Source organism: Bactrocera oleae, chromosome 3 (assembly GCF_042242935.1).
Source record: "Bactrocera oleae isolate idBacOlea1 chromosome 3, idBacOlea1, whole genome shotgun sequence".
Lineage (NCBI taxonomy): Eukaryota > Metazoa > Arthropoda > Insecta > Diptera > Tephritidae > Bactrocera > Bactrocera oleae.
In genome coordinates this window covers 83366649-83388610 of record NC_091537.1, presented here as the reverse complement: position 1 = coordinate 83388610, position 21962 = coordinate 83366649, and the positions used below count along the sequence as shown (strand labels likewise).

The following is a 21962-nucleotide window of genomic DNA, read 5'->3' as shown; positions in this document are numbered from 1 at the left end:
GAGAATTACAATAAATAAAAATATATTTAAATTTATGAGTGTGTAAGCGCCTTCAAGGCACAAATTCTACAGAAGAAAAATATATAAAAATTAAAAAAATATATATAATATATTGTATTATTAAAAATTATAAAATATATATGCATGTAAAAACCAATTACTACAAGTGCCTTAAACTCAGATTGTGCTCATTTCGGTTGCTTACAGAATCCAAAAAATATGAATGAACGCGCCGAAACGGTGCCAGATGTCCTTGTTAATGGCCAGGCGAATGGCAGTATTATATCGCATGCCGGCGATGGGAATGCGGGCATTCTCACGCACAACAGCAATAACAACATCAATAATCATAGTGGCAATAATAGCACCATTACAAATGGTTTGAATTACAATAATTCGAGCATATCATTGGCCATACCGCTTGTGTCCAATACAGCGGTCAATAATATCGGCAATAGCGGCACCTATAAGAATACCATTGTTATCGATAGTCAGCCGAAGCGTAAAGTTAGCATTGTATCGGATCCGGCGAGTGAGGCGCGCAGCATTGGTGCCTATGATAATCCAGCTTATGAACAAAATCCGCATCGCAAAATATCACAGGTAAGTTGGAAGAGGGAATTTGGAAAGTTTTGAAAGAAATATCTACTTATGAAATTTAAAATTAATTTTGAGGTTGTGAAGTAGAAATTAATTTTGAGTGTTAGAAAAATGTTTTCGCGATTCAAATAGATTATAAAACAAGTAAGGAAAGGCTAAGTTCGGGTGTAACCGAGCATTTTATATTCCTGCAACTTTCAATAATCAAAGCCCAGGAAATACGTTTAGCTGCTGGTAAATTTTATATTATAAAAATTTGCGAGCGATTTCAACATTCATTATGTGACGAAAACGTGAATGAATTACAATCAGATACGTATACTATCTTATTAACTTATATTATAGATCATATATTAACTCAGTTCTAATACTAAATTTTGCCTCGCGTCAACGAAAATTATATTAAAATCAAATCAAATCAAATCAAATCAAATGAAATATACATATGTGATATACACTCTACTAATGAAGCTAAATTTAACATATTGAGTTGATGTGGAAAAGGTAAACCAAAGGATCCGAATTCATTATGTTAGTGATATAACATTTAGAGCAAGTTCTGAACTAATTTAATTCATATTCGGCGCTAAACTTCATTACATTAAACGCTTTAAAGTTCAAAGTCAAAGTGGAAATCACTATATCGCGGGAATGATCTGGACTTAACTCAATTATATTCGGGAACATGTTTTCATTTCAGTAAGATAATTCACACACTGACCGACATATTGGGCACACAGTCTGCTGGAATAACGAAAATCATTATAGGTCATATATGGGAGCTGGTGTAATTCATGTACCGATTTCACATATATTTGGCATTACACTGTAGTATATTCAGTGTTATATTTTCGATTAATTTTCCTCAAATTATATCTATCTTTGGCATTACTAAATATAATTAACAGAAAAAGATGCTGTTTAAGTTTCATTAAGGTACCTCATAAGCCATTAACAAATATAATATATTATATAATATAAGCAGTAAAGTCAACCGGATGTTTGAAAATTCTCATTTTATTTATGTGAGGCCTAGCGCAAGTTTTTACCCGATTTTATGCACTTAAGACCTTTTTTTTATCTATTTTGGAGACAAAAATACACCATTATTAGTAAAATACACTCTCACAATTTTATTAAGATAAGTCACATATTCACCGAGATATGCAGATAAAGTCAGCCGTAAGTTCGAAAATCTTTCTATTAGGTATATGGGGACTAAAGAAAGTTTTGACCCGTTCCAACACATTTTTGACATATAGACATACTATTGTCTGGCAAGGATTCTCTCAGTAGTTCAATAATATGAGAAACAGATTAACGAATAATTTCGGTAAAAAGTTAACAATTAACACTGGGGTTCACATATTCGGTATCTGGACGCTTGAACAGTTGTAGTCCGATCTTTTTGTTTATGAGATAGCGCTGCTTAAAATCACAATTTGTGCAAAGTTTTATCCCTATATATATTCATTGGTGAATGATTTGTACACTGAAAAGTGAAAGAATTAGATGAAATTTAAAATAGTGTTATATGGGAAGTAGACGTATTGTTGTCCGATTTCGCACAGTTTCAAACTGTTTTGGTTGAAATTGTTCGAGCAGGTCCTGAGATATGAAATTTCACTTAAATGTTCAATTGTTCAAGTTTTAATACTGGGTATCAGACTTTTATTAATTTCAACATAACCATTATATGGGGAGTGGGCGGGGTTATAACCCGATTTCACCCATTTCATTTTTGTACTGAGCAATATTTGTTGATTTAGCTTTAGTAGTTTGGGAGATATGTACATTAAACCTCTTAAATTTAAAAAATAGTAATAATAAATAAAATATAGAGTACAATTAGAAAACTATATTATAAAACACACAATTTAATAAAAAAAATGGAAATCGAATCGAAAAAGTACCAATTTAACCAATTTCGAATTTTTTTTTTCAAACTATAAAGGTCTATAACATAGGTGGAATTGCTAAAAATCATATTCATGGTTCGATTTTTGCCATATTCGAGATATGTTTTGGTACGGCAACTACATTTGCACAAAAGCTACGGTGCAATAGCGCCAGACACATTTTAAATAATTTTAAAAATATTATTCAATCGTCAAAATAGAGAATTATTTAGTAAATGATGATCAATTCTTACTTAATATTGCAACTTTAGTATAAACAATTTACCGCTAAATTTTTCGATCAAAAATTTAACCTCATCTTGAAAGTCAAGAGTCAATATAAATTTTTTTTATATATTTAAATTCATGTTTAAAGTTGTTTAAAACCTGTAAGAGAGAAATTCGTTTCCTCACTCGCAAAATAAATTAGAAAAAGTAAGATGTTTTAAGCGCTTTAAATTGGCCTAATCCCTTAATTAATTATGTAGATACTTGTATTCATTTGTTTGAGTGATAATGTTCCAATACCGATCATTTAAGACTCTGAATAAACGCGTTCATATTGAAATCAATATACCTAAGCTAGTATGTAGCTACCTAATAGGAATTCTATAATTGCTTGCTATTATATCACCGTTTGATTATGCCAGTCTGTTTGCTTTATACCAGTTGCTTGCACGATTCGATATATGGTATAATAATATACCTAAAAGTATCAACATTAACAATTTTAAATGCGTTCAATAAGCAATGCTACTAAACCCTTAGGATTTTCCATAAAGCTATAAACACCCATTTAAGGTATACATATTTACATTTATTTGTCGTAGGAGTTTTTATGTGACAATGAATTGTCGAAGCATGACTAACGTCCATAGTTTTTTTATATGGATTGTAAATCACTGTGTAAACATTGTAAATCAAATCTTTATTATTACTGTGGTGAATTTGGTTTATTGGTTTATTTCATTGCTTTAATCAGACTAATTTTTTAATACCTTAGTCAAGGTAGGCAAAGTTGAGTAGCATTAGGCATTATTGCGATGTTAAGTACTATAAAATAAATGTTATCGGTGCGTAGCTATACTAAAATCTTCTTACTAGACGAGGGCACTACAAAACTTTATGTGGTGTGATATTTTTGATGTGAATTCATGTTGGTGTTGCTTGTTAACATGCTTCAAATTGGGCTGCAGTTCTTCTCTTGCTAGTTGTCAGACATTTTAAGCATTTCTATGAGATAAGATGTCTATATTTTATGGTAGCTTATTAAATAGCGAGACACTACCTTTTACTGGGGTAATAAGAAAAATCTGATCTTGCAATCACATAAAAAATGGCTCTTTTGAACTACTGCGAGTGGCACAATGTTCAATGAGTGAAAAGAAGAGATTGAGTAGCGTGAGAAATCCTGAAGGAAAAAGACTGGAATCTTTCTGTTTTGGTTTTAGCAGTAACGCTTTCAGCTTGTAAGTTCGGTCTAAATACAGCATAATCAGTGGGTTTCTTAGACTCTAGATGACTCTACGAATCTATATGAAGACTTCGGCATGGATCTACCATATATGAAGACTTCGATTTTTCTTTTATTTTTCTTCTATACTTAAATAGCCTATTCAGCTATCACACTTCACCTCGAACTTGATGAACCTATTTGAACTCAAGCCTCAACAGCTGATAATATTTTTATTTTCTACCACCAAACAAAATTTTTTCTTTTTATAGAAGCATCTTCCTGTAGATCCACTACTTTGGGTTCTGTTTCATCCACCACAGTCCTGATAATGGTGTCGCATACTGACAGTGATACGATACAAATGTTTGTACTTCGAGATGAAAAATAAAGATATTTTGCACAAAATTTAAACATAGATTAATGACCTTAATGACTTTTAGAAAATTAAATTTTATTTATCTTTAAAGTAAGATTCTTGAAGGAAACACAAATAAATATATAATTTGCATTTTTAACACCCTGAACAAGGGTGTATAAAGTTTTCTATGAAGTTTGTAAGAACCATAAAAAAACGTCGAGACCCTATAAAGTATATATATAAATTACCAGAGTGAGCAGTGTGTCCAATTTAGTTCATCATTTTCTAGATATCGATCTGACATTTTGCACACGTCCAGCAAATCGCTGTCCTACAAACTGATCGATCAAAATTAAGTTCTTGTATAGAAAACTTTTTTATTTGATAAGGTATGCTCATGAAATTTGATGTAGATTACCATGCATAATAGCGCTACAATCTCCAAACAAATTGTTCAAATTGAACCACTGCAGCATATAGCTGTCATACAAACTGACCCATCAAAATCAAGATAAATATCTTTTTATACTCTTTAATACTATAATAAATGCGCCTGTGAAGTATATTATAGCTTCGATGCTGCCGAAGTTAACGTTTGTTTCGAATTTAAAAGGTACTGAAATATCTTGAGACCGAAGGTCAAAGCAGAATAAGTTTGTTAAAGTAGTTGTTAATTAAAATTTTTCTTCTTATCTTTATTTCATAAAATAATCTACCTAATTTATAGCTTAAAAAAATTCACTTTATGCTTCCAAATAGAAATTACCAGCACTTGGTAAAAACCACTGTAATAAATTTTGAAATTCCAACGACTTTATCGATTTAATTTTTTCCGCTTTTTGTTGTTGTATTCGATGTTTTTTACCAGTAATTAAAAACATGTGTTATTTTATTGCCAATATTTCAGACTTCCACACATTCACACACAGAATTTGGACCCACACGAAGAAAGAGTATATTGGTGAATTCGACAACCAATATAGCACCGTTACCTCCACCCAACACACATGATAATGAATCCGATCGAGGATCACTACACAGCTGTGGTAAGTTTACAAAGTATAACCTACAATTAATTGAGCGAAAGGAAGAAAGCTGAGCGGCAGGTAGAAAAATGAAAATTAAAAATAAATTAAAAACCAAAAAGTAATAATAATAATGAAAGAAAAAAATGTTAAATAAATTAAGTAAAAAAAAACATTAGATATAAAAATTTAAAATTTTTTTTATTTTTAAATAATTAATTTAAAAATTAAAATTTTTTTTTTAATTTAAAAAATATTTAAAAAAAACTTTATTTCAATATAAAAAAAAAATTTATCAAAAAAATTAAAAAAGAAATATAACAAATAATTTTAACAAATTTGCTGTTAATTGAACACGAATTTTGCGTAATGATCTTTGCATTTAATTTAACACATTTATTTTTGTATATTTTCCCCACTTTTTATCACCCTTTAACTGTGTGCTAAGTGGCGATGAAATCATTTTCAAATATATTTGCATTAAAATAAGTAAGCAAAAACAACAATAAGTGCAAAAAACTTATTCAACCATAATGATTTATCAGATTAAAGATCACTGATCGACGAGCCACTGGACGCTTCTCTGGATCATTTGTGCAAATTCAATTATACAAATGTTTGTATGTAGTTGCCACCGACAGTCACGTCAGTTGTGGCAGCCGTCAAATTATGTGTTTACACGATAAGTGCCTTGCATAGTAATTATCTTAAAATTTTCGACTGGACTCAATTGTTTAATAAGCCACATGCGCCTATTGTTTGATTGCCGTGAATGACCCATTATTTTTAATACAGAAGCGGAAGGGCAGATTCGGTGAAGGAGTGTTGATTGATTGACAGTTTTTAATGATAACGATCGAACAATTTAGTAGTTCAATTGAAACTAAGAATTAAATCTAGTTCGAAACAATTATGCACAAAATTTTATTGATATTTTAATAGTTAAAACTTTTGTTAGGATTTCTGTACCTTTCTGTAGTTTTTGAGATATCGCTTTGAAATTTTGCACACATTCTTTTTTTGCCAAGAAGCTGTTCATTTATACCGTACTTCTATAGCATAAAACTGTCATACAAATCGACCGATCAAAATCAAGTTCTAGTATGGAATCTGTGGCACGTAGGTTGCCTTTTATGTTTCGTGATTTGACAACCCTAGTGCTGCAAGTTGGCAACTCAGAACTTTATCGTAAAGTTTGACATTTTTGATGTTCAGAACGTTTTGACATATCAATGCTATATGTATTGTTTAGAGTAACTTAAGAACTCCCCCTCGGCCAAAATATGGAATTTAATCGCGAACATTTTCGCGCGATTATTTTTTGCTTGCTTGTCTTTTTTGGAAAAACTGGACATATCGCAACCATACCACTAGAACAACGTAGAACAGTAAATACTGAGTGGTACGTAACCATTTGTTTGTCAGTTGTTTTTCAAGAAATCAGGAAAACCAACTGCCGAAGACTCTTCACCGCGACAATGCGTGCTCTACCGCATATTCCTGACTTGACACTAAATGACTTCTTTTTATTCCCGTGAGTAAAAAATAAACTAAAAGGTCAACGTTTTTCGACAACTGAGGAGGCGGTTAATACGTTCAAAAATCATGTTTTAGAGACACCTCAATCAGAGTGTCAAAAGTGCTTCGAAAATTTGTTCAAACACATACAAAATTGTATAGATTTGAGAGGAGAATATTTTAAAAAACAATAAAGCGATTTTTGATGATTAATACTCCCCTTGTATATGAGTGGCTTGCAGCCCATGTTAACGTTGTTATTTTTGTTTTGGTTTTTGCTCGAGAGAAATAAAGTCATAAATGAGATTTATATCAGCAGTTTTCAAAAGTGTTCATGTTTTTGTTTACAATTCACACTTTCTTATGTTATTTTTCTCACTTTTCCTTTTTCTAACGGCATAATTGGTAGTTTTTTCTTATCTCTATTATACTTGTACGTTATTAAGCGTAAAAAATTCAGCACAAACATTAATGATATACGATAGAGAATATTTCATTAACCATTTAAGAATTACACATTTAGTTTGAGTTGAGAAAAGACCCCCTTATTTTTTGGTTTAGAAATTTAAAAACATCGAAATTTCATTTATTTTCGTAGTTACAGCTCATTTTGTGATGCGCCTGAAACTAAACTATTCTTTTAGAAACGGTGTGCATGATATCTCAAGTTCTACTCAATCGATTAACTTGAAATTTTATACAGAGCTTCTGTATAAATTATACTATTATACTGCACTACGAGACGATTTTTTTTTTATATTTTTAAAAAATTCCAAACGGCAAAAAAACGGAAATAACGAAACATATTTTTCAAATTTTTTTTTTCCAAAATCCGCTCGTAGTGCTATAACTACATCCTTCTTCTTTAAGTATCCCTGAATAATTCTTATTTCGGATTGCTGGGAGTCCTGATATCCTGCACACCAGGACACGCCATTTTTTAGTAGTCCCCACTTTGCCGGCCTGGATTTTTTTTAAACCCTTTGTTTTTAATATTAAAAATGATTTACACTCTTACTTAAATATCATTAAAAACAATGTAAAAATGTATGATAAAAATACTTGTGTTTTTTTTTTTCGGGTTCAAAAAAGAGCCTAAAAATCGGGCTTCTAAACCCGAATCGTGCCGTTCGTTTCCTTTGTTTTTTTTTTAAGTTCGAACCATATTAAACGATCTAAATAGACACAAATCGATTCTTTGTGTATTTCGATCCATAATATGTATGGATATACTTCATGCGACGAAAATGCAAACAGACGGCGCTTCTGAAAGAAAACTTGATTTAAAGGCATAAAGGTAATAGAAAAGTTTTACCCAAACTGACATATATTCCTTGAAATCAAGATAATTATTAAGAAAAATCAAAAACTTATTCGTACTTGTAATGAGATGAGTAATCTTAAACAAAGAGAGCATAATATCTTTAACAATCTTAAGGCTGTCTTTTTATATGTATGAAGACAGGTGACTTGAACTTAGGTTAGCTTTACCAGATTTTTCTTTCAAGCGTGAACCAAAGAATTGCGTTGAACCAAATAAAAATTTTGTATATTAATTTGCGGCTTAGTTATGGCAATTGATAGCTTTTCGATTAATGGCGTTTTGTGGGCGTGGCAATGGCCCGATTACGCTCATCTTCGAACTCGCTCTCTCAATTCTACCATAGAACACGTGTACAAAATGCATGACAAATATACATACATACATTATAAAATATCTCATTGAGTTTTAGGTGTTTCAAACAACCGTTAGGTGAATCAAATTATTAAACTTACATACGAGTTTATAAATCAGCGCATCATATAAAAAAATATCAATTTTTCACATGCTTGTTACTGATAAATAATCTTAGTTGTTGTTGTTGTAATGTTTATTTAATATATTATATATGTATATCTTCAATAGCATACCTGTAGTTATTTCTCATATTCATATGTATTTTATTTTTATTTATTCAAATTTTTTTTTAATAAAAAACAATTATTAATTGCCATAAGTCGCTACATAATTACATACATACATACATACAAGTATATAAAAATAGGCGCTTACAATTAATTGTGACTGTGTACAAATGTTCACGCTTCTAAGGCTACCGTGGCTGGCTAGCGATAAGCACGTGATTTGCGTTATCCACATATTTAATAGTTTGCAAATAAGTTGAAAAAAATTTAATAAATCAATATACATACATAAAAATGAAAAATATGGAATATAAAATTACTAATGGCGAGCTTTTGCACACAGATTAACGTGTCGTGCGCACGATATTTTCATGTGTTTGTTTATCTTTTCCGAGTTCTTAACAAAGTAGTCCAGTGCGATTAATGATCACTCATAGGGGCGCATTATCTGCTAGCCGTAGCACTTCTACCTTCATGCATATACTTAAGTAGATATATAAACAACTTGCGCCCTGTCTTTGGCATCCGCCGGAAATGTGCTGCTTAAATGATATTTCGGTTTTGACGTCTGCCTATACATATATGCGAACTAAACGCTTAGTTTTACAGATATCGATCTAAAATTTTGCACACGTCGTTTTCTCCCCAAAAAGCTGCCCATTTGCCGAAACCACCGATATTGGAGAACTATAGCATAAAACTGCCATACAAACTGATCGATCAAAATCCAGTCCTTGTATTTTCCATACTTTTTTATTTGGCAAAATATCTTCACCAAATTTGACATACGTTATTGTTCAAAGCAACGGTACAATCTCCGAAAATTTTGTTTAGATCGGATCCCTAAAGCGTAAAGCTGCCATACAAACTGGGCGATCACAATAAATTCCTTGTATCGAAAACTTTTTTATTTGAGAAGATATCTGCTCGTACTTTGGAACAGATTATTTTTCGAAGAAACGCTACAAGTATAGTCTCCGAAGAAATTATTCAGATTGGAACACTATATCAAATAGTTCTTACACAAACTGAACAATCAAAATCAAATGCTTATATGAAAAACTTTTTTATTTGACGAGATATTTTCGCGATATTCCATACAGATTATTGTCCAAGACAACGCCACAATCTTCGAAACAAACTGCCAATCAAAATGAAGTTACCTATGAAGAGCTTTTTTAATTTTGGTCATACAAAGTTAACGCTTTTTGTTGTTATTTTTTTGTTTTTGTTGTTGCTATTGAGTTTACATTTTTATTAGAAGATTTTTTGTTCTTGTTGTTGCCTATTTGTTTACATTTTCATTTGGATTTTTTCGTTTTTGGTTGTTGTTTATCTTATCCCTTTTTTCTGTTTATTTTATTTAATTGTTTCTTTTGATGTTAGTTGCCCAAGAATTACTGTTACTGAAATTTACTTTTTGTTAATTATTTTGGGTTTTTTTATGATCGTCGCGTGTTTTTTGTTAAGACTATTCATATGACATGCATGTGACTAATTGATTGTTTTAATTTTATTAAATATTTAACAATGACTAGACAGGAGTAAACATGGGCGGTTGTGTGGAAAATTTTGAATGGGCGGTGCGTGTTCAGAAAAATTAGAAAAATAAGTTTTCTGGAGCACACGTGATACACAACAATGGGTATCTTCATATAAATACAACTTTCTAAAAACAATTGAGATTATGTTGGCTTAAGCTTGGCTTACATTTTAAAATAATTCAAATCTGCACCGGAGATCGTTTGCAAGTATGTCTATTATGCTGGAGCGAAAAAAATTTTTTTTTTGCTTAGCCGGAGGATAAAATTTGTAGATTATAAAAAAAGACAGACTTGGAAAAAAAATTTTTTTTTAAGAGGCTCATCTATGCACTTACTTTTAAAGTAAATTTCGAGTTAAAATTTTCTTGGACAAAAATAATTTTTTTTTGGTTCACATTTAAACTACCGAATTTTGACTCAAATTTTATATTAACGCTTAAGGAAAGCATGTGTCGTTTAAGACTTTTCTTAAACTTCAATAATGACCACAAAAAAATTTTTTAAGTTGATAACTTTTAATTGGCCAGAAAGAATAAATTTTTTTTACTGAAATCTTAGATATACTCTTTTCTCAGGTTATTGTTTTTAACCATTTATACTCCTCTGTAATATTATTATTATATTGCTTTAACTTTAATAACAGCTGTATTCGATTTGCCAAACATTAGAGAGTAGCTAAACGAGCAAGCAATTGACTTAAATCAACAAGAGCGTCATAATCAAATATAAATATAATACCAATTTTAAAGTAGTACACACTTGCTCTATTATATTTAATTCAATTGCATAAATATATAATATTTTAAATTATATAACAAGAGAGCAGAGTTCAAAGATAGCAAGCTTAAAAGACTGCAATCGAAGAATTGCAAGTATTATTTATAACTTTAAATATTTTAACGCTATCCCTATCTAAACAAGCGGGCGATCCCCACTATAAATTATTAACTACGTTATCGCTGATTACTCATATCTCGCATTAAATATGTGTGCACACGACAACAATCTTTGCCGTGTACTCATATGTAGGTAAGCACCATAGCTGATCGCTTATTTTGACTCAATTGCCGACAAGGCAGAAAACACAAATGAAACAAGTAAGAGGAAGCGCTAAGTTCGGGTGTAACCGAACATTTTATACACTTGCAAGGAGCAAGACCGCTGAAAAATCTTCAGGTGTTGGCAAAACTTTATATTAAGAAATGTAGCGAAATGGTTCAACTTCATTGTCCGACCAAATGGTGAATGGATTACAATCGAATTTGGTATCATATTAACGTATTTTGAAGGTCATAGACGCACTTAGTTTTAATATTATATTATATTTGACTTCCCGTCAGCACATATTATACTAAAACCATTGAGGGCATAGAAATGAAAGGGTTGATTGCATTAATTTTTGACATTGCACAGGTATAGGTGCTTGAGACCTTTATATCATTTTATAAATATATAAATATAAACTTTAATATAGATCAAAGTCAGTCGAACGTTTTAAAATCGTGAATATATAATATATCAGTTATATGAGGGTTAAGGTAAGTTTTCGTCCGATTTAATCCATTTTAGGCGCAAAGATACACTGATTATTACTTACTTATTAGAAAAACACGCTTTCTCAATTTCATTAAAATAACTAACACATTGGCCGATATATGTGGTATAAAGTCAACTGGAAGTTCGGAAATCTTTATATTAGGTATATGGCAGCTGAGGGAAGTATTTTTCCAATTCGACTCATTTTTGACATTATTTATTATTATTTTCATTATTATCAAAAAACCATTTTCACCGAAATTCAATTACATATCTCACAGATCGATCGATATTTTCGGCAAAAAGTCAGCCATAGGCTGTGGGCTTTCCGGTATCTGGGGGCTTGAATAGTTATGGTCCGACTTAAAAATTTTTAGAGCTGAGATGGCATATCTTCAGGTCAATATTTGTATATGTACACGTGTATACTGGAAAGTGATAAAATCAGATGGAGTTTAAAATTGTGTTATATGGAAAGTAGGTGTGGTTGCTGTCCGATTTCGCGCATTTTTAAACTGTTATATGGGAATGTCAAAATAATCGTATATACCAAATTTCGTTGAAACCGTCGAGCAGCTTCTGAGATATGTGATTTCATTTAAAAAGGGGCGGAGCCACGCCCATCGTCCAATTTTGATACCGGCTCTTATAAAGCACTCTTGTACTGATGCATTTAGGTATTGATTTTTCACACTTTTAGAAGTTTTTAACAAAACAGTTATATGGGGAGTGGCCGGGACTTAATCCGATTTCACTGATTTTCACGCTGTCGTAAGAAAGATTAAAAAAAAGTGTCTTGTGTAAATTTGGGTGATATAGCTATATTGGTTTGGAAGATATATACATTAAAGTTATTGAAGGGCGGGGTCACGCCCACTTTTTAAAGATTTTCAAACCGCAGGTGCCCCTCTTTAATGTGTTGTTTGTACATGGCAGTGGTCCGATTACGCCCATCCACGAGCTCGTGCTTACTTTTTTGCTTAGATACATATACACAAAGTTTCGTCACAATATCTTAATTTTTATTCAAGTTATCGCTTGCACAGACGGACAGACAGTCACCCGGATTTCAACTCGTCTCTTCATCCTGATCATTTATATATATAAAATCCTAGTATCTAACTCGTTTTAGGTGATACAAACAACCGTTAGGTGAACAAAACTTTTATACTCTGTAGCAACATGTTGCAAGAGTATAAAAACAATTTACTGACCTACCAAACCTTAGAAATTATTGCTGCCTGCGTTATTGTTGTAAATGAAAATATCAAATTATTGCAATGAAAAATGGACGATTTAAACAAAAAAAAAAATTGTTTTGAAGTTTTGGTTGTTCTGAAGAGGCAACACTTCACCAAAATAATTGTGTACTAATACAGAGTACCAGAGTAGTAATGACGTCACTTTAGCTACTTTTGACAGTTTCAAAATTTCACTCCTAACCATATTTCTGTTAATTAATCGACAAGAGCTCACATTCTAAAACAAAAAATGCACACACTTACCATTTTTCTCTTTTATTACCCCAAACAGGCGACAACAGTCGACCCTATAGATCATCAGCGCTCGACAATCTGAATGCGAAAATTTATCAACACCAACAAGAGCAAGCTCTCTATGGGCAGAGTAATAAGCTGGAGGAGTCGTGGATTTATTCGTTCTGCTTAAAATGTCATGGCGAAGAAAATCGGCCGTCTTGGGAGCCACCCTATTGGCAAAAAATTTGTCCCTACCCATTGTGCCCATCGTTTCGACAATTTGCACGTCTACTCGTGCTCATAGTAATCGGTGAGTAATGAAATACAATACATTTAACTTAATGTGAAAAGTGAATAAAAAAATTATTAAAAATCTAATCAAACAGAAATATAACAATCGATAAAATTAAAATAATATAAGCTTTTTAATTTAAATAAAAAATAAATTAATCAATTTTAGTTTCAATTGAAAATAAAAATATTTTAGAAATTAAAATCTATAAAAGATAATCTAAATTAATATAATAATTATAAATAAATAAAAAAACCACCTAATAAAAAAATTTAAACAAAAAAGTATTAAAAATACATTAGGAACTCACAATTTTTTTTTATTTTAAAGAAGCTGAAGAATGTCATAAATATAATACGAATAAAATGTAATAAAATTACATTAAATATAATAATTAATATTTAAAACAAATTATAAAAAAATTATATTGGTCAAATGTAAAAGTTTTAATTTTATAAACAAAAAAAAATATTAAAAAGAAATAAAGAAAATTAAAAAAAACATAAAATTTTAAAATAATTTAAAAAAAATACTAAATTAGAAAAAATAATCAACTAAAACTTATTATTAAAAAATTGTGAAAAATAATGCAAACACAAAAATAAAGAAATACATTTTTTTATTTAAATAATAATTTATGTATATTATGAACAAAATAATATTTGAAACAAAACAAAGAAATTTATGCGGCTCAAATACAAAAATTTGATTTATTAACAAAAAATATAAAAACATATAGTGTTTAAAAGATTTATAAAAAAATTAAGTTGAAAAAAATTGATATAAACAAAAAAAAAAATAAAAAAAAAATTATATTAGATTTTGTTTTGTAATTTTCATGAAAAAAATAAAAAAAAAATATTTTATCCTATGGGAAAATTAAAAAAAAAATTTTTTTTGAACTATAAATATAAAAGTTCTAAAAATAAACATATATAACTCATGCGCCTAAAGCTTCAAATTTAAAACAGCTTTAACAACATAATTGGTTAAAACAAATAATAAAACATATGCATATATAATATTACGAATGTCTTTAAAAATAGTTTTTTTTACTATTAAAGTTATTAAAAAGTTAAATTCTAATGAAAGAAAAAATAACTAACAAAAACAATTTTTCAACAAAACGAATTTATTTAAACAAAGCAATAAATAATAGAATTTAATTAAAAGCAAAATTGATTAATATTTAAAAAAATAATATAAATAAATAATAGAATTTAATTAAAAGCGAAATTGGTTAATATTTAAAAAAATATGGTAAATAATTTTAAACAAATTTAAACATTTATAATTTTAAAACAATAATATAAAAATTGTTTCCTAAAAAAAACATTAAATAATTTGTTGAAAGAAAGTAATAAATAAATTAAATTACTATAAAATGAATAAGCAATTGAAAAAATTTAAAAAATTAAAGAAATATACATATACATATAAAATATTATTATAAAAATGCTATTTTTTTAAATAATTCAAAAGTTACATTAACAAAAAATTACTAAAAAATTTATTTTTTATTTTTATTTTATGTATGCATGAAAAAAATATTTTTTTTCCAAATATTTTGTATTTTTTTTTCAAAATTATTATACTTTTTTTTCAAAAATAATGTAATTTTTTTCCTAAAAATTATTTTTTTTTCTAACTTTTTCCACCGACTTTTTATCTAAAAATAATAGTTTTTTTCTAAAAAAAAACACAATTTTTTTTAAAAATAATACAGTTTCAACTTAAAAAAAGTTGTTTAACAACATAAATGATATGTTAAAACATATAATAAAAAAAAAAAATTAAATTAAAACAAAATTAAATTATTAAAAAATTATTTAATGATATTAAATATTCAATGTATTGTACAAGTATTACAAAAATACATAGATTTTTATAAATAATAAAAACACACTAAATTAGAAAAAAATATGTAATTTTGCAAATTCTTTCTTTGTTTTTTAAATATAATTTATTCTAAAAATTATTAATGTTTATTTTAGTAAATATAATTAAATTGTAAAATATTTATAATTTTTTCTTGAACATTTTTCCTAAAAAAGAAATTTTTTAAATGTCATTGTTTTCTAAAAAAAAAGTATTTTCAACAAATAAATTTATGTTTTATGCGTGCAGGTATACTCATCTGGTTCACGGCTTATGTAATCATTGGCGATTCAGCTGCACCAGGAGGTCAACTCTTCAATTTGGTTGTACTGACGGTGGCGGCTAATTTCGGCGGTTGGCTAATATCATTGACGACATTGCCGCGGCTCATTGGTATGCTGATCGTAGGCATATTATTTCAGGTGAGTGAAGCGTATGGCTTCGTATGCAATTTCTATACATGTAGGTACGTATGTATGTATGTATGTATGCATGCATGTAAGCTACTGTAGTACAATATGTATTTATGTTACATATACACATACAAACAATCAAATTTGAAAAGCGGCGCAGGCGTAAGTGCAAACAACGGCACAGTACTCCGACACAACTACTCAAACTAATTTGTATTTCAAATATGTTTTTTTTCCGACTTTTTTATCTCCGTTTTGCTAGCACAAACAATCACGAATGATATGGTAATTACAATACAAGCATGTGTATTTATACATATGAATGTATGTATGCATTTATGTATGTGAGTAAACATGCCTGTCTGTGTGTATACAATATATTCTGGGAATTTATTTGAATAATTAGAATGTTTCTTTTTTTCGACATTGTGTAGGCTTTATCAAAGTTTGACAACAACAATAATGAGCGCTTTAATAATTTGATTGTTGACTGTCAAGACCGGATCGGTTATCATCGTTAACTTTGCCGTTGTGTAAATAAAAAAAAAATATGGCTTAGAAAGTTGACTCTGTTCTAGACAGAAGAATTAATTACATTCTAAGCATCTGAGGCCAATTACTAAGAAAACAACTGGCGTGACTCTACTGTAATAACATGATTCCAGTTCTAACCTATAAAGCGCGGAAATAATGCAAAACTATTTAGTGATTGAAAAAAATATAGGGTGGTCTAAATGTATGCTCAAGCTTCCAAAAATCTACTTTTAATTCAGATCTCTTTTGCTTCAACAAAAAACGTTTAACATAAACACAATTGTCACTCCCATCACTCGAAGCGAAAGTTCTACAGCCAGCAAGCAATGGCGAATAATATTGCATATAAATAGGATCTTATTCAGTCTAGATATTTTTCTTTCTCTTGAAACCCCTGAACAAGTGGTTTTCGTCCTTCGGCTTTTTAGTTATATTGTCGTCCGTCTTCTTTAGGTTATGTAAGGTCATAGGGCTGATCCTCGCGCCAAAGATAATGCAGGATCCTACTTATACAGCTGTGAACGCTGGTTCTTTGCGATTTCCAAAACTCCTAGATATAAATCAAAAGACCTTTATAGATCAACGAAGCTCATTGAGCCTACCACAAATTTGTTAAAGCGGCTGGTATCAATACCAGCAATTTCTCCAGGTTCGCCGAAAGTTTGTCTACAGAGATGTTTCCACCTCACTCTGGCGAAAGCTGGACAGTTGGGAAGAAGTTTACCATGACGGTGAGATGAAGTATTTTAGAGGACCTCTTGGCTTTTACTTTGGGTCAGTAGATCCCGTAGCATTGACCAGCGCCTGCCAAGCTCACGGGAGGTTCGCTGTTCAAACGCTAGAGCGCAAGAAAGCAGCGGAGTATCGACCCGTCCTTCGCAACAGTTCATCTACTGCTACCTTATTAGCAGTCACCTCCGTTTGGAAGTCACAGAAGTAGTCTGGTAGCCTGAAAGCAGAGTTGAAGGAAAGACCTCGACAGAAGACTCCCCCTTTTACCTTTCCCCTAAGCTTCGACACATTCGCGAAAAAGCACACTGCACCTCTTCTCCAGCGTACGTCTGTTATATTCTTAAATCACATTAACTTGCCTTATATTTGTCCACGTTGTCTCAAAATTAAGTTGAGTTTTAAATTACGTAACTTCTAAGTGTTTAGCATTCCGCTCTTAACTATCTTGTACACAATATTGAGCATCCTTTCAACAAATACATATTTTTTTCATATTTTCAGAATGTTGGCTGGGTCCACTTGGATGGCGATTTCTCACAGGTCACAGCGCATTTGCGCAAATTTGCGCTCACCATTATACTTATTCGAGCTGGACTCGAAATGGAACCGGAAGCTTTTCGTAAGGTCTACAAAACCATATTGAAACTTGGCGTCATTCCATGGTTCATGGAAGCGATCGTCATTTCACTCACAACACATTTCATCTTGGACTTGCCCTGGATTTGGTCATTCCTCATGGGTTCGGTTATTGCTGCCGTCTCGCCGGCCGTTGTAGTGCCATGTCTCTTCCGACTGCGCTCAAAGGGTTATGGTGTGGCCAAAGGTATACCCACATTAATTATCGCCGTGTCGGGTATCGACGATGCGCTTTCAGTAGCACTCTTCGGTATTATAAGTAGCGTACTGTTTTCGGATCGTGGTCTGGCCTTTCAAATATCACAAGCGCCGATTTGTATCGTTGGCGGTTTGGCGTTCGGTGTGATGTGGGGTTATATGGCGAGATTCTTTCCCGAGAAGGGTGATGAATATGTTGTGCCGTTGCGTTCCATACTTTTGTTTGTTGGTGGCTTAGTTGCGATTTACGGCAGTGAAAGGTTGGAATATGAAGGCGCCGGTCCGTTGGCTGTCGTCTTTGCAGCATTTACATCGAACCTTTTTTGGTGCAAGCAAGGCTGGGAGGTGGACGATAATCCGGTGGGGACAGCATTCGAAATTATTTGGATGATATTCGAGCCGATATTATTTGGCATCACCGGTGCAACGATTAAGGTGAGTGGAATGTGACGTCATTTAATTTTTAGTTGTTTTAGATTGTTTAAAAAATTTATTTATTCTACACATTTTAATTTCTGTTATAAAACAAATTGGAAATCTGTAGTTTATTTAATTGAAAATTATTAATTTTTAAGTTAGTTAAAGTTGTATGACAAAAGAAAACTAATATTTTTACATTTTTTTAATTCATATTTTTATACTTTTAAAATTTCTACAAGTATTTCTATTTTTTTCAGTAGTTTTTTAATAAAATCTATCTATCTATATTTAAAAAGTTTTGGAGTTACAAAATTAATCTAACTTCTATTTCTTAATTTATGTGTGAATATGTATTTCAACTAACCAAATTTTTTCTTTTATTTATTGTTTTAATATTACATTAAAATCTGTCACTAGATAAATAAATCTATTAATAATAAAAAACTAATAATAATAAAAACAAAAAAACAAAACATAGAAAGAAAAAAGTAATTATAAAAAAAAGTTATTAGAAAATATATTAAAAAAATATATAAAAAAAATATACAAAAAAAAAATATATAAAAAATATATATAAAAAAAATTAATAAAAAAAATAATATAAAAAAAATTAATAAAAAAAAAATAATATAAAATAAAAAAAAATAAAAAAGCAATAAAAAAAAAATAAAATATAATAAAAATAATAAATAAAAAAAATAATGATAAAAAACTATTTAATAAAAATAAAAACAATAATAATAAAAAACGAATAAAAAATAGTAATAAAAAAGCAATAAAAATAAAAAATAATAATAATAATAAATAAATAAAATATAATAAAATGCTGTAAGTTTTTAAATAATTGTGAGAAAATGTTTTTATTATTTTTTTTTAGAATGTGGTTTTATATATTTAAACTTAATAATTAATATTTAAACTTAAATAATAAACTACCAGAATTTTTTTTTTTGGAATTTAATTTAGAAATAGGTGTAAATTCATGCTAACCAAATCATTTTGCTATATTTAAAAAATAATAATAATTTTAAATATTTATAGTTTTAAAAATAGTATTGTTGAAAAGTAAAGCAAAAGAAAAAAATCAGAGTTAAATTTAATTTACTTTATGCTTTAACTTGATAGCATTTTTTTTAAATTTTTTATTACAAAAATATTATATTTACATTTTTTTTCGCATTACACATAAAAATATTTTTTTTATTTTAACTTAAAAATTTTATTCAAAATAAAGCAAAAAAATTAGACGGTGCTTTAGCTCTCTCCAATACTGTATATAATAGAAAAAACAATAATTATTTTTTTTAAAAGCTACTTTCATAAAAAAAGTATAAACAATTTTTAATATGTATATTTTTAAAATATAACTGTTTAGTATGTATTTTTTATATATTATTATCATATTTGTCATAAAAATATTTTTTTAATTCATATTATTTTATTTTAACTTTAAAAATTTTATTCAAAATAAAGCAAAAAAAATAGAGGGTGCTTTAGCTTTCTCCAATACTGTATATAATAATTAATTTCATAAAAAAAAGTATAAAAATATTTTTAAAATGTATATTTTTAAAATATAACTGTTTAGTATGTATTTTTTATATATTATATTATATTATTATCATATTTGTCATAAAAATATTTTGTTTTTAATTCATATTATTTTATTTTAACTTTAAAAATTTTATTCAAAATAAAGCAAAAAAAATAGAGGGTGCTTTAGCTTTCTCCAATACTGTATATAATAGAAAGAAGCAATAATTTTTTTTGTAGGTTTTATTGTCAGAAAAAAAGTATTAAAAAATTTTTAATATGTATATTTATAACTGTTGTATGTGTGTTTTTTATATATTATTATCATATTTTTTACTAGAATTAGTTTTGATTTAAAATAAAGTTTTAATTTAATTTTTTTTATATATTTATTTTAAAATGTTTTTTAATTTTTTTGCGGCATTCGTTCGTCTTTTTTTCTTTCACATATTTATTTTTACCCGGTAAACATTTATATACACATATACATATGTATGTATGTATATAATAATTATATAATATTATAAAATAATTTAACTATTTTTCTTGATTTTATAAAGTTTCCATTATGTTTCAATTATTTAATTTAATTCTTTGCATTTCCCAGATAAACGAATTGGACGGCGACGTGGTCTATCTAGGCGTGACCTGCATTGTTGTCTCTTCCATTATACGCATACTCTGCACCGCCGGCATTGCCTTCGGTGATCGACTCAACACGAAAGAGAAATTTTTTGTCGCCATCTCGTGGATGTCAAAGGCCACCGTGCAGGCCGCACTCGCACCGGTCGCCTTACGCAACTTGGGCGACAATGCCACCGACGCGGAGAAGCGTTACGCCTATATTGTGCAGACACTTTGCGTTTTAAGTATTGTGTTGACAGCGCCATTGGGCGCCATCTTGATTACACTCACCGGGCCGCGCTTGCTGACACGCACCAAACAGCCGCAAGTGCTGGAGGGTAAGCAGAAAACACAAGAAAAACAAAAAAAAAAACCAAAAAAAAAAATCACAACAACAAGAAAAATCACGTGCAATAAAGAAGTGATTAAATTGTTATATTTCTCTTCACTCTTTGCAGGTTGGCGCCGCAGCCATCGGCCATCCATTCGTGACATTAGCATTATTGACGAGGAGGAGGAGCGCGAGGATCCGGAATTACCGGCAGATAAAACCACCGCCGACAATACACAATCGAATGCACACATCAACAATATTGGCTATGGTCATTAGCCTACGACTCCGCACACATACACATACACACATATAAACCCATGAGAAAATGCAGTTGTGCAGCAACAACTCTTATGCTTTTGGTCTGCACTAACGAAGAAACCGAAAAATTTCAAAATATGACATTGCTTTTGTTTGTAGAACGTGTTGTAGTACGTGTTGTTGTTGCACAGGGTTTTCACTACGTTTACGTGATTACGTTGCTGAATAAATGATACTGTACGAATATGTTGCAAATAGTATTAAGCAGCAGCCATCGGCAGGAGATGTGAATATCTATTCTACAGATACTACTATGCCCACCCCTACCGCCCATAATTTTGTTTTTGTGTTTATTTGTTTGCTTATTTGTTGCGCCTAATTGTTTATAATTTATAAATTGCTTGATAAAAAATAATATATATATATATACTTAATTAATAAAAATGAATATTCAAACGAATAGTCAGTGCGATAAATTAAATATAACAAAAGGAAATATTGTTGTTGTTGCTTGGTATGTGTTCTTTTTTGTTGTAATCAGTATAATATAGTATAATGCCCTTCACAGATGCATTTCTTATAGCATAAAACGGTATAAAAAGATCTCTATCTTAATTTTGATCGCTCAATTTGTATAGCAGCTATATGCTATAGTGGTTCGATCTGAACAAAATGTTAAAAGATTGTTGCGTTGCTTTGGACAATAATCTATGCCAAATTTCATGAAGATATCTGGTCAAATAAAAAAGTTTTCCATACAAGAACTTGATATTGAAAGTTCAGTTTGTATGG

General features: G+C 29.8%; 1 protein-coding gene across 4 annotated transcripts in view; it reads left to right on the top strand.

The window, feature by feature from the left end:
- Nha1 (Na[+]/H[+] hydrogen antiporter 1) overlaps positions 1 to 21666 on the top strand; it is a 43117-nt gene extending 21451 nt beyond the window's left edge. For 3 of the 4 annotated variants that reach the window (XM_014247228.3, XM_014247227.3, XM_036370563.2), the window contains exons 2-8: positions 208 to 603; positions 5220 to 5358; positions 13374 to 13628; positions 15738 to 15910; positions 17669 to 18436; positions 20562 to 20916; positions 21037 to 21666. In XM_014247228.3, coding sequence (XP_014102703.2) covers positions 220 to 603; positions 5220 to 5358; positions 13374 to 13628; positions 15738 to 15910; positions 17669 to 18436; positions 20562 to 20916; positions 21037 to 21188 — 2226 coding nt within the window. In that variant the 5' untranslated portion in view covers positions 208 to 219 and the 3' untranslated portion in view covers positions 21189 to 21666. Of the gene's footprint in view, positions 1 to 17; positions 39 to 207; positions 604 to 5219; positions 5359 to 13373; positions 13629 to 15737; positions 15911 to 17668; positions 18437 to 20561; positions 20917 to 21036 lie in introns of those variants that run through there. The other variant, XM_070107071.1, reaches the window with a different exon arrangement.
- The last annotated feature ends 296 nt before the right edge of the window (positions 21667 to 21962 follow it).